Source organism: Trichosurus vulpecula, chromosome 8, assembly GCF_011100635.1.
Source record: "Trichosurus vulpecula isolate mTriVul1 chromosome 8, mTriVul1.pri, whole genome shotgun sequence".
In the NCBI taxonomy this organism is placed as follows: Eukaryota; Metazoa; Chordata; class Mammalia; order Diprotodontia; family Phalangeridae; genus Trichosurus; species Trichosurus vulpecula.
The window spans coordinates 221,203,304-221,217,586 of record NC_050580.1 but is presented as its reverse complement, the minus strand read 5'-3'; the positions used below and the strand labels follow the sequence as shown (position 1 = coordinate 221,217,586).

General features: G+C 40.7%; 1 protein-coding gene across 1 annotated transcript in view; it reads right to left on the bottom strand.

Annotated features, from left to right (window-relative positions):
- The window catches only part of MTHFD1 (methylenetetrahydrofolate dehydrogenase, cyclohydrolase and formyltetrahydrofolate synthetase 1), an 89,003-nt gene that overhangs the window by 10,851 nt on the left and 63,869 nt on the right, over positions 1 to 14,283 (bottom strand). The window contains 6 exon segments of the mRNA XM_036735182.1: positions 2,568 to 2,745; positions 4,503 to 4,603; positions 5,553 to 5,594; positions 9,645 to 9,784; positions 9,897 to 10,008; positions 10,638 to 10,706. Coding sequence (XP_036591077.1) covers positions 2,568 to 2,745; positions 4,503 to 4,603; positions 5,553 to 5,594; positions 9,645 to 9,784; positions 9,897 to 10,008; positions 10,638 to 10,706 — 642 coding nt within the window.

The window sequence follows — 14,283 nt, the reverse complement described above, 5'->3', positions numbered from 1 at the left end:
GGGCAGTCCATAGCTGCCTGATAGACAGCTTCACCTGGATTTACTAACCCAAGTATTTCAAGCTTAACATCTCAAACTAACTTATTTTCTCTATAAACCTTGATCCTCCTCCTAATTTTTCTTACCCCTGCTTAGTGACATTCTCCTAGTTGCCCAGGAGAGATCTCAGTTATTTTCAACTCCTTCCTCCTCGTTTCCCACATTCAATTAGTCACTAAATCCTTCCTTTCATATGAGTCTCTTGTTTTTCATTCACATGGCTACTACCCTAATTTAGGTCTTCTTTTCTTTTCAACTAGGTTCTAGTCTCTACCCACCACTTTAATTTATCTTATGCACTAGTCCAAGAGCACATCTTCCCAAAGGACAGCTCTGATCCTATTGCTTTGCTGATTAAAGAAAATAAAAAGAAAACCACACTAAACTTTGAATGCTACACTTTGTACAATCTGACCACGACCTATCTTTTTGACCTTACTTCCCAATAATGTCTTAATAGGACTATAAATTAGCCTTACAGGTCATCTAGTTCACCCCCCTTATGTTACAGATAAGACACAGAAGGATTAAGTGCCTTGTCCATGGTCATTGGGCAGAGCTAGGGTTCTTCTGACATGATATCCAGTGCTCTTTTCCAGTATACCAAAAGGGCTTCTAGAATAAATTACAAACTTCTTCTGTTTAGCTTTTAAAACCCTATACAATCTGGCCCCAATCCACCTTTCCAGCCTCACTGGACATTAGTATTTGCTATTCCCATCCTCCGTGATCCAGCCAAAGTGACCCATTTCTCTTTTCCTTACTCATGACACTCCGTTTTCTGTCTCTGTGCTTTTGTCCAGGATGTGCCCTATGTCTGGCATGCATTCTTTCGTCATTGACACCTCATAAGTGTATCTGTCTTCCTTTAAGGTATAAATCGGACACCATCTATCTTCTGTATAGTGTCCCTCCCAAACTACCTTGTACCCTGTCTGTGTGCATGCATGCAGGCATATATGTATATATGTATATATGTATACACACACACACACACACACACACACACACACACACACACATATTTACTGCATATTTATACTGTATATATTTTGAAATGTATTTGTTGTATCCCCATTGGAATGTAAGTTCACTCCAAGTAGGGACTTTCATTCTTTGTACCTGTATCCCTAGATACAGAAGTGTTATTAAAACAGACAAGTCTCATGGTAACATCTCTATAAAGGCTGAAAGCGTGGCATTAAACTGTAATTCAATGAAGGCATTTTGGTAAGAAGCAGTAGTTTAATGAAGTGTGGTCAAAACAAGACACATCCAGGTGTCTACGGAGGATTAAGGAAAAAAAGGCTGGGAGGCTGATGGCTTCTTGCTGTTCCTTTCACCCCATTACCATGCCCACATAGCACTGTCTTATTGGTTACTATTCTCTTAACTTAATGAGGTTTTTTTGACACAAAAGACGTTGATTACCTCATTCAGAAGAAAAAGGGAGTACAAATAAAAATAATAAGAGAGCTTCTCAACTCCCAACATGGTTTCTTCCACCAAAAAGTCCTGCACAAGTATCACACTTCAAAGTCCACAGTATCAAAAATGAGCATCGCCGCCACCACCACCACCACCACCACCACCAACGAAAACCCATATAAAAGATCTGAGGACTAAAATATCATTCTTATGTTCCAAACCAACTTGCTGGTTATTGGTCCTGTTTTATATCTAGTAATATTCTGAAATATCCAGAACACAGGATTGAAAAAGAACAAAACAAACCGCTCTGTGAATTAAGCTTATTTCATTATAGAGTGTATGCTACAAGAACATGGTTGCTGGGCCTGAGCAAATTTAATTTACTCACTAATGTCAAAAGTGATCAAATTTTGCAGAGGCAATTCTGTTCTGCACCTGAGGGTTTCACTGAATGCTTGAAATACAGATAAATCAGGAGGTGAACTGAAAAGCACATAATTCCTTCCCATGTTAAGTTTAGGGTGGTGATAAGAAAAAGGTTTTTTATTTTTTAAGTTGCCCCTATTTGGGCTTTCTTTCTGCCTGTGTGCATGAACAACATATCAGATCCAAAGGTCTTACTAAGTACAAAAGATTGAGCTCTAAATGTGACTCAGGGAGAGAAGACCCCTCCTCCAATGAAGTGTGTGGATAGCAGAATGCCCTTCAGCGGCACAACTGGTTCCTTAGACTGACTTGTTGAATTACTGTTTTTGTAGTGGGGATGGAGATGATCTGATCCATCTACTTTCTTCTTATTCTCTCCATCTGAATAGCAGAGTACATTTACAAGACAGCTAGCTGGGAGTCAGGGGTGCAGTTTGCACCCATGGAATAAGGAATAACCTGGTCCACATGGGGATCATGGTATGAAGTTAGCACCGCTGACACAATACTCCTGTGACCAATACTCTTACCATTCTTCTGAGTCATCTGCATAATGACATAGTAATTAAATTCCTAGGATAAAGTGATCAAGTCACCAAGTGAGAACATAGAGGACAGAAGAGCACCCAGGACAGAGCCCAGTCAGTCAATCACGTAGAGACCTTGCTTACCTGCACGTCATAGAGGAATTGGAAGTGACTCGGGGCCTGCGATGCTCTCTGGACCGCATGAGCGAGGGCAGCAGCTCCCTTCCCCCCTTCTGCCCAGTGAGTGCACTTCACAGCATCAAAGGCTCCAGCTTCCTTAGCCAGGCGGACAACCAGCTCCACTTCTGCCTCAGTATCAGTCCTGTAAAAACAGCACTTGAGATACGACCACGGTTGTTTTTGTGCAGGTCAGACTTCTGCCCATACTTTAGAATGTAAGCTCCTTGAGGGCAGAGACAGTCTTCCTTTTTATTACTTCTATTTGTATTCCCAGTGCTTGACATAATTTTTTTTTTTCGGGGGGTGGGGGTGAGGCAATAGGGTTTAAGTGACTTGCCCAAGGTCACACAGCTAGTAAGAGTCAAGTGTCTGAGGCTGGGTTTTAACTTAGGCCCTCCTGACTTCAGGGCTGGTGCTCTATCCACTATGCTACCCAGCTGCCCCAGATGCTATTGGGGGGGGGGGGAGCACCGCACATGGCAATCAGGGCTAAGTGACTTGCCCAGAGTCACATCACACACATAGTGTCTAAGGTCAGATTTGCAATCAGGTCCTCCTGACTCCAGGGCTGGTGCTCTATCAACTGTGCCACCTACCTGCCCCCATAGTAAGCTTTTTATAAATGCTTGTTGACTGACTACTAGATGTAAATTATTAAAAGGGATTAACTACTAAATATAGTAGAGACCTACGACAGACTTGGAGATGACAAAAGCCAAATACCTTCTGTGAAATATAATGACAAACTCTAAACTGTATGATCCTACAACAGATCTAGTGCTGGAAGGGCCCTCTGGTACTTGGCACGGCATCAGCACTTGAATATTCATTTAAAGACTGAACTGGAGACTGATGGTTAGGTAATACCACAGGAGCATCACTCCTTCCCCCACATCACTAATACAGACGGACAACTTTATAGCTAAATGCTATCTTAGGGCTTCAGCTAAGACAATAGACCTCATCTTTTCCATTCACTGGGAGACATTCAGCTCTGCAGAGAAAAGGTTCTGTATAATTCTAACAACAACAAAAAAGGCAAATCGCTCTCTCCTTGGAGCCTGGTGATAGGAAAATTCAGACAGAAACATGATGCAATTAACCTACACACTTAAAGGTAAGTTGCGCATGCTTGTCTAAATATTAGGGTCAGGATTTCTACACCCATGTCTTTTGTTCTCTTTCATTTGGGCAGATATCATACCTGACCTCATGGCAAGATAAAAAACTGGTTAAGGTGAAGACATTCTGCCAACCCTAACACGACCCAAGGCAGGATACATCAACCCTCCTGAAGGCATGTACCATTACCCAATCTGCTGGCTCTGCCAAAAAAGGCAGTGAGGTCCTCCTGGGAGAGTCAGATCACATCCAGTAAAAGTGCCAGTGAGAACTCCCCCAAACAGCCTAATAACTAATCCAACAAGAACAACTCACACTCGTATAGTACTTCGGACTTTAAGCACCTTTGGACAAAGCACCTTCCTCACAACAACCCTGTGAGATACAATGCAAGTTATCATCACCCCCTCTCTGCAGTCATAAATAACTCAATTACATTTCAGGGCAACTTTGTTTTTGTTTTTTTAAATCTGGGTTTCCCCATGTCAACCAGGCTGAAAGTACAAGGGCTATTCACAGGCCAAGTCCCCCTGCTGATCATCACGGGAACTCTGACCCGCTCCAGTTTGGTCTCCCTTAGGCAACCTAGGGGCATCTGGCTCCTAGAGGCTCACCACATCCATGCCAAACTTAGTGCGAACATTGGCTTAGCCTACTGTAGTTCACTCCTGAGCGCAAGAGATCCACCAGTCTCATCCTCTCCGGTAGGTGGGATTACAGTTGTATGCCCCCATGCCTGGTAACTCTCTTTCTTCAATGACTCCTCTTTCCACTTACTTGAATGCATTGACAGCCACTACTACTGGAACGCCAAATATTCTGGCATTTTGAATTTGTTTGCCCAAGTTGCAAAAGCCTTTTTCCAACAGCTCCAGGTTCTGCAAAAGGTCAGAGTGAAAAATATTTTATGAAGGCAACAGAAGTACTGTGGAGGTAGCAGAGCTGCCTTCTTCACAAGCACCTCATTGTACAACTACCACTCCAGAAACAAAGCAAGCTGTTCTCATGACTGACAATGAAAATAACGATGGGTTTGTGAAGGTGACGTCACAACCTAAGTCCTTTATTCTTAGTTTCAATCAGCCTCAAGCATTCTGGGATGAATTTAACATAAGTCCACGATACTCGAGTGAAAAATCAAACTTTCTTCCTTGGAACACCTGGGTTTGTTCCATCGTTCCAGCTGTATCTGTCTCTTCATGACCCCATTCGAGGCTTTCTTGGCAAATATACTGGAGCGGTTTGCCATTTCCTTCTCCAGCTCATTTTACAGAAGATGAAACTGAAGCAAACAGGGGTAAATGACTGGCCCAGGATCACACAGCTAGTAAGTGTCTGAGGCCAGATTTGACTCATGAAAGTGAGTCTTTCTAGCTCCAGGCCCGTACCTTCTGTGCCCCTAGCTGTGCACGTATGTACGCACGCATATCACATGTATGTGCAACATAAATGTAGCATGCAATACACACGTGTAATAATGTATTATAATAGCCACATGTTTTGCTAATGAAGACGTAAACTGAAGGACTGGGGTGGTCATTCTAATTGAGGAAAGAAATCTGTGGAGAAGCAGAAGGGCATGAATTTACCCTATACTTCAATTCTACAAAATAGCCATAAAAGGCAAATTTAAGCTTATAAGATTGACTGAGAGTGCAATTACTTATGACCATTTTAGAGATGGGCAAACTGAGGTTCAGAGATACAAAGCAATGTGCCCATAGTATTGCACCCAGTAAGTATCAGGGCTGAGGCTTGAATTTGAGTCATCTGACTCCAAATCTAGTGCTCTTTCCAAAAATAGACAGGATTCATGCTCAAGATTACCTCTTCTATGTAATCCTTTGGTAGAGGTATTCCAGCAGTGACCTGGATGGGGGGAGGGGAGAGAGAAAGAGAAACCAAACACCAGTGAATTGAAGCATTTTCCATATGTGACTTTGTTTTAGCCTTACTCCCAAAGATATATATTTCCCAATCCACAACATTTTACCAGCGTTCAGTTACTTGGCGCTTCTTTTAAATGCCTCACCATGGTGTGGTGGTGCCCTGAATTCGAGTATGAGCCCAGCAACTGTATGTTCAGAGAGATGAATCATTAAAAGGTTTGGTCAGTGAAAAAATGATTTTTTGGCCATATCGATTCAAAAATAACATGTAAAGAAAAAAGAAGTGATGGCAGGAACACATATGCCATTGAAATCAGGGGTAGGAAAGTACTGAAATAAGTAAAGATAAACATACGTGGATAGCAAGTTATTTGTTGAGTACCTCTTTTGTTTAAGGCACAAGAGCCTTGGGGGAACACAAGGTGGTACATGATGAAATCTTTGCTGGGAAGACAAAGACATATCTGCATGAAGAATCATAAGATATGACAACAAAGATGGAACACACATGCTGTATGTTCACAAGGGTGACACCAATGGGCTAGATTAGGGAAACTCATCACAGAAGAAGTAGAGATGGAAAGATATCTGCGACCTGGATTGACAGAAGGAGGACATCATTCAAGGCAGGAAAAATAACATGAGCCAGAAGCATGGTTTTGGGTGATCCCGTCTGACAGGAGTCAAGGGCTTATGCAGGGGGCTACAGTGGAGTAGTGAAAGAATGATCAGAAAGGGAAGCTTGTGGGGCTCGCTGGCACATGGAGCCCTTGAGTTCCATGCTAAGGAGCTTATACTTTCCCCTGTGAACAACATATGCCTTATCTTCCCAACCTCATTAATCTATCTGAAGACATAGGAAAACAAACAACTGGAAGTAGCTTGATGTTTCCTGACACTTGTATCAGTACTGTATGACAAACACGTCATTCGCCTGAACTAAACCAGAAATTAGCATGAGTTTAGAATAAACATAAGTAAAAAATACAAGCCTCAGTGGGGAGGTCTACAGGGCACCTTCAGGCAAGGATTTAAGTTCCAAAAACAAACGATCAAAATGCTCACTTTCTTGACAGAACAAATAATCTGCTACTAGACACAATGGTCATCAATAGGCATCATCGAGACACCATTACTTTGCTTTTTTTGGACTTTTACTACATCTTGGTACATAAAAAGGATTACTGGGTTGTAGTCTCTTAAGATGTGTAACTGAATTCTAAAATCCGTCTTATACTTATTTTCTTGTCAGGTCAACAAGTCAATAAGCACGATGCTAAACACTGGGGATACAAAGAAAGGCAAACATCAGGCCCTGCTCTCAAGGAGCTTACAGTCTAATGGGGAAGACAATATGCAAACAATAATTTACAAATAAGACGGGATAAATTGGAGATAATCAGAGAGGGAAAGCACTAACATTGAGGGGGATCAATAAAGCCTTCTTACAGAAAGTAGGATTTTTGCTGAGACTTGAAGGAAGCCAGGAAGCCAAAAAGCAGAATTCAGGAAGGAGAAAATTCTAGACGTGGAAAACACGTCCGACTCTTCATGACCCCACTTGGAATTTTTTTTGACAAAGAGGGGTTTTCTACTTCCTTCTCCAGTTCATTTTACATATGAGGAAACTGAGGCAGTCAGGATTAAGTGACTTGCCCAGGGTCACACAGCTAATGTGTCTAAGGTCAAATTTGAACTCAGGAAGATGAGTCTTCCTGACTCTAGGCCTGGCACTCTATCCACCTCTCCACCTAGTTACCTAGAAGATGAGGTATCTTGTGTAAGAACATCAAAGAGGCCAGTATTATTGGATTGCGGAGGATATGGTAGGGAGGAATGGAAGGAACAAGACCGCTAGAAAGGCAGGAGGAGGCCAGGTTATGTGGGGTTTATAATGCTAAACAGAAGATTTTATATTTGATTCTAGAGGTGAAAGGGAACCACTAGTTTAGTGAGTAGAGGTAGAGGGTGTGTGTGTGTGTGTGTGTGTGTGTGTGTGTGTGTGTGTGTGTGATATGCGTGGGCATGCATGTGTGTGGTAGGGGTGGTGACATGGTCAGACTTAGTCTTTTGGAAGATTTCAATTTGACATTGATGGACTGGAATAAGGAAAGACTTGAGGTAGGGACACTTATTCTGTTGTAAGGACGATACCTTGCACATAGATGTTCAAAAAGCACAATGATTTACAGATTGACTTAAAGGTAAAACAAGTCCCAGAGGAATAAAAGTTAAATGTTCAGCCTACGAGACATGCATATGTATGTGCACACATACATATGTGTGTAGAATTCCATGCACAAAGGATGTAGGAAAAATTTTTTTAAGCCTCAATCCACAACTTTTTGATAAGTTGTACTATCAAGCAATTTGAACTCTAGTATACAAAATGGACTAGAAATCCTAATACAAGGTGGAAAGAACTGCAAGATAATTAGCCTATTTAAGAAAAAAACTTAGGAACACACATAAAAATCACAGATTTACAATCATGAAGATCACCTGGTCTAACTCTCTCTTTATGGATGATTAGAAAACCAAGACCCTGAGAGGGGGAGTGATTTGTCCAAGGTGATACAAATAATAAGCAGAAAGAGAATGATCAAAACCAAGCCCTTTAATACAAAGTCTAACCATTTTTAAGTTTTTGAAGGGATTAACATTTTTCTGCTTAGCGCCAGAAGAAGAAATATGATCATGCATGGAAAAACTTCCTAATTATGAATAAGCCATCTTAGACGGCCTTCTCCTCCTTCAGCGGAGGTTTCCAAGCCAGGGTTGGATGACTTACTTGTTAGGTATTGTAGAGGGTCTTCTCTTTTCACACATGGGTGGGGCTATATGGTCACTGAGGTCCCTTCCAACTCTGAAATTCTGTGAACTCTCTCTTTAAGCTGGGGTAGGCAGCTTGTAGCACAGGAGTCTTCAGTGACTGTTACTCTGCCATTCCCCAGCATGTCTGTCTGTCTCTCTTGCTAAACCTTCTTATTTCTTCTTCCTCACCTGGATCTTAGGTCTGCTAGTGGTACCTCTCAGCTATTGAGAAAATGGAATCAAGGAGAACAGCCTGGGCATAAATGAGGGGTTTCTGATTCACTCTAACAGTCTTAAGGGTGAGCATATGACTGTACCAGATCACTTAGGCTAGAGAATCAGAGTTTAGATTCAGCAAGATAAGCCTAGGAATCTTTCCTAGGAGAACAGTCTATGAAGTAAAATTCAAATACCATCAGGTAAGAGATTTGTCACATTTATCACAATCACCTGAGGGCATCCAACTTTAGTCAGTGAGATTTTCTGGTTAAAAACTGTTCACAAGGAACTTAGTACTAGGAAAGGGTAATCTTTTTTGTCATCTCCATCCTTTTACTCATCTGAAAACAAGATTTTGTTTATGGTCAAGGCTGTTTCTTCCATGAAGTCTCATTCGTTTTGTTTGTACCTGATCTAGACACTAGTCCCAGTTCATTTCTGGTCTTCTTTCCTATTTCTCCCATTTCACTAAAGAAACAGTTCTAGGGAAAACAACATCCATTTCTATGCAAACCATTAACTTTGAAAACATTCCTTTGGAATTAAATAACCCGTGTCTCATTTAACATAGTGCTATTTTCTCTTGCATTTGTTCCCTAATGCACAAATTACTAACAGGGTATGCCCTGCATCCCCTCTGCATGCAAGCACATGCGCATGCGCATGCACACGCACATGCACACACATGCGCGCGCGCGCGCACACACACACACACACACACACACAGTTTCACAGTGCTCAGCAGCTCCTGAGTAAACAATTTCATTTACTTAATTATGTTGCTCTCAAGCAATAATTCATCATGAGGGCTTGTTAAGAAAACACCCAACCAAAGAAGGCTCTAGCCCTCTCACTGCTTTACCTTACAGTGACACTTGAGCATGGTGCTTCACCTGCAGCACTTATTAGCACAGTACTCTTCACATAGTAGGCACTCAAGTGTTTGCTAAATGAAATGACCCATTTATAATAAATGTCACTGGATCTTAGTACTTACTGTTGGGCCTCCTCCATGCATTTTGAGAGCTCTAATGGTGGCAACGAGTACCACCACATGAGGACGGAGACCAGAATATCGGCATTTGATGTTGAAAAACTTTTCCATTCCAATGTCTGCTCCAAATCCTGCTTCAGTCACTGCAAAAAGGCAAGAGAAAACTCAACCCTTTTCCACTGCTGCTTGGTTTATAACAAACTCAAAAGCTAGGGTGACTTACTTTTCTTTTCTGAAAATTAAACAAACTCTTACCTACAAATCCTTCAGGGCCGACGAGCTTCAGTGCGATCCTGTCAGCTATGATTGAGGAATTTCCATGTGCAATATTGGCAAATGGTCCAGCATGAACAAACACTGGGGTCCCCTGTGGAAATTAAGAGATAGCAATGAGATATACTTCTAAACCTTAATTTTGAGACGAGAACCTGGATTACAACAGAACATCAGAGGACCCAGTTGAAATCCCTGCTCTGCACCACTGGCTACCTGGGCAACCAGGGGCAAGTCATGAGACCTCTCTGGGCCTGCTTCCTTATCTAGAAAAAGAAGAGGCTGGACTAGATATTATTTTGAAGTCCAAGGGCCCAACCAACTCTAAACGAGAACTAGGAAAAACTGCTCTCAAAGGGAGCTATTTAGTACTACCTTTCTACCAAGATTTACTGTTATACTTTTATGTCCAATAAAAAGAAATGCGGGATGTTAATAGAATGTAAGCTCCTTGAGGGAAGAGATTTTTTCATTTTTGTCTTTGTATTCCCAGTGTCTAGCACAGTTCTTGCACAGAGTTGGTTCTCAATAGATATTTGCTCAATCAATTTTTGTTTTGTGGGTTGTGAAAAAGTGGAGAAAATAGATACGAATCAACTGGTGGGATAGAGAATATGCTACATACTAGTGGAATCTCTCTTTAAGAGAATACTTGTCTGTTTCACATACATTTCATTCTGTAATAAAGCCACATAGTGAGTGATTAAAAACTGACAGGCTTACCTCTAATGTCTGCATGAGATTGGGCTTGACTGCATCCTTCATCAGCACTGTCAAAGCACCACTCACTCCCTATGAGCACAGAAAACATACATATTTCAGTAATTTCAAGTAAATCACACCATTTTAAAAGTTAACTTAGATATGTGAAGTTACCACTGTAAGGAGACTTTTAGAAAAGCATCTATCCTTGAGAAACAAGCCTCAGGAAGCAAGGGTGACCAACATGCATACTTACAGATAAGGGAATTGTTCTCACATTGGTTTGAACAGCAGTTAATTTCTGCTTTCTTTAGTAAATGTCTGTGATACCACATCATAGCATAGAGGTGACCCTGGAATTCTCCAAGAGTCAAAGCACTCTTGAGAGTATCCTGGATTGTAATACTCATGAAAAATATAGGTAAGATCACCACAAAAATAACTGCCAAATGGAGAAGAATTTAATCCATTTTAATGATTGTGATATAAAAACAAAAGATATCTATAAAACAAAATGCAACACCAAAAGACCTTGCCATAAGACCCACCAGACTAAATCAACATAAAATACTTTTAATGCTCATTTATTTCAATGCAAAGGTGGGTACAGAGAAACAGGGTGAAAACATGTCAGAAAATAAGGTTCAAGATTAAGAAATGACTATACAAATGAATTATAGTCATAAAAAATTAGAACAGTAGAGTTATATTATGGTTAACAGTAGAGTTATGGTTAGAGGGAAGAATTCCTAACCAAGCCAAGGTCAGAGATCATAAAATATAGTTTATAATAAACTATTTTGTGACATCTTCTAGATAAGAGAACTGGAAGATCATAAGCAGTATTATCTCCTAAAAGAAAGAGAAGCAATAAAAGGAAAAACAAGTTTTTAGAAAGCTTGTGAGAGGCCCAATTTTACCAAATCATCCTGAGAGTACTTAAGGATGGAGCTGGGAAATTTAGTAAATGTGGGGAAAAAAGGGAAAAGATCTGCCCAGATTTCTAAGTCTTTTCCTCATAAACACCAGTGAAGCCACCACATTTGGACTCAATATCACATTCATTAAAGAACTACATGAAGAAGTAGAAAGTGAATTAAAGGGGGGTGAAGTGGGTAGGGGAGGTGGGGGGGACCAAGGAAGAGATGAGACAAGCTTCTGGAAAAGACCAATATATATAAGAAGTCCATTTTCTTGCCAAAGCCAATCTCTATGAGTCACTGATGGCATCTCCTCCAGGCTTCTCCAAGAGATTTCAACTTGAATCATACTCTCTCCCCCTAATCTTCCACTTCTCACTAGCTACTTGTTATTTTCCTACTGTCTTCAAACATGTCCAAGTCTTTTCATCCTTAAAAAAAACTGTCACTATATTCTACTATCTCTTCCAAGTTATTGTCCATTATTTCTCCTCCTGTTTTCAACTAAATCCTAGAGAAAGCTCTACGTTTACTGTTTTCCTTTCTCCCCTCAGATTCCTCTATCTTTTGCCATCCGGTTTCTACCTCATCACAACCGACACTGCTCATCCTAAACTCACCAGTGACGTTTCAGGTGCCCAATCTGTTGGTTCTTGATCCTCATCCTTGGTGAACTCTCTGCTGCACACAACATCATTAACCATTCTCCTCCTTCCTTTTGGATACTGTCTGGGCTTTTGTGAAACTCTCTTCCTTCTAAGGCTCCATATTGTGCCCCCTAATTGCGAGCACCTCCACACTTCCTACAGGGCTATGATCCCCCAGTGACCGCATCATTGAAATTAATCTAATGACTATCTCTCCCAAGCACTCACAGGTACCTGCCAGCCCTAGTCGTTCCTCTAAGCTTCAATCTGCACCAAATGACCACTGGACATTTCAAACAGAATGCCACAGGAATATGTGCACCACAGAACATATCATCCTTTCCCCCCAAACCTCCCCTTCTTTCTGTCAGAGGCACCACCATTTCTCTAGGCTCTTGGGTTCATGGCCTTGGCATTACACTTAACTCTTTAAAGTATTATAAAAATCAACTATTCTTGGCATTATACTGGACTTCCCTATACTAGATTTTCCCTCAGCCCATGTATCCAACCCAGTTGCTAAATCTTGTTGTTTCTATCCCACAACATCTCTCACATCCTACTCTCTCTTCTCACTGCCACTAACTCAGTTTAGCCCTCTCACCTGTTACTAAGATAACTTCCTAATTGGTCTCTCTGCCTCAATTTGTTTCCCAGCTCATCCTGACACTGCTACTAAAGTAATTTCCCCTAATTGTTGATCTGACCATATCATACTTCTAATTCAATAAACCTCAGAGGCTCCCTACTGCTTCCAGGCTAAAATATCAACTCCTCTAATTAGTTTTTAAAGCCCTTCACAATCTGGTCCCAATCTACCTTTCCATCCCTGCCGTATATGACTCTCCATCCTATATTCTGTGGTCTAGTCAAATTAGCTTTTCTGTTCCTTACCTATGGCTTCTTTGCACTGGCTGTCCCTTATGCCTGGAATCCCAGTGTTCCTTCAAGAAGAAGATGAAGTACCACTTTCTTGAATCCTCTCAATTGCTAGTGCCTTCCTTCTGAAACCAACTTGCATTTTACTATTTTGTATTTAGATAATATAAATATTTGTAAACATAAATATTTATTTTTAATAATCTATACTTACATGTATACTTGTTAAAACACCCAGAAGGCATTTAAAAATACTTATTGATTAACTGTGCTAAGGATATCCAGTGCAGTGTTCAAACTGAAGGATTCCTTATGGGTAGTGAATTTCTCCAGATGCTCCCATTAACCAATGACACTGTGCTGACTGCAAAGAATCTCAAAACACTGTGGAGGCTCCTAAACAAGATTTCATAATCATTCAAAAGAGGAAGCCTAACTATCCAGACAAAAAAACCCAGTGGATGAAGAACACCTATTGTCCAGTTTCATTTGTGCCTATATCTACTTATCTGTCTATATCTCACTTATTTATTGCAAAACTGAGACTAGCCTACTTTTTTTCAATGGGAAGTATTTATCCTCTCAATCTGTAAAGGCTGATCAGTTTCTGGAACAACCATGAAAAGTTAGAATAGTTCATAATTAGACAGAGCCCATAGAGCTGGTGTCCATATGTGTATCTTGGACAGAGCCTGAAGATTAACAATGAAGAGGGTCTAGAATTTTTTAATTAAATAAAAGGAAGAGAATGGCCTTGAATAAATTTTAGAAATGATGTGACCCTGAAACACAGCCCCAATTTTTTAATACCAAGAAATATTCCATGATATCACAGGCCTACAAGTCATGGAATCACAGATGTGTCTTCAAATTACCCAAAGAGCAGCAAATTACTAATGAAGAACTACATACCAAAAGTGGAGTAAAAGAAGACTGTCACAAAGATATAGGGATAGAAGAGGCCGGTCACATGGTGAGAGTAAGAGTCAGACAGACAGTGTGCTGCTGCATTCATACCCATGTAATAAGGGATCTAAAGAAGATCCACAGCATATTAAGGAAACATTCTGTCAAGGTTTTATCAGAAGACATGGATAAGTATCACCCAGGAAGAGATAGTTGCAATCTGTACTGTTGAAAGAAATACCACTGTTGATAAGATAACAGATCCACTGAAACACCAAAGTATCAATTCTAAAGATATTTCCGAAACTCTAGTTT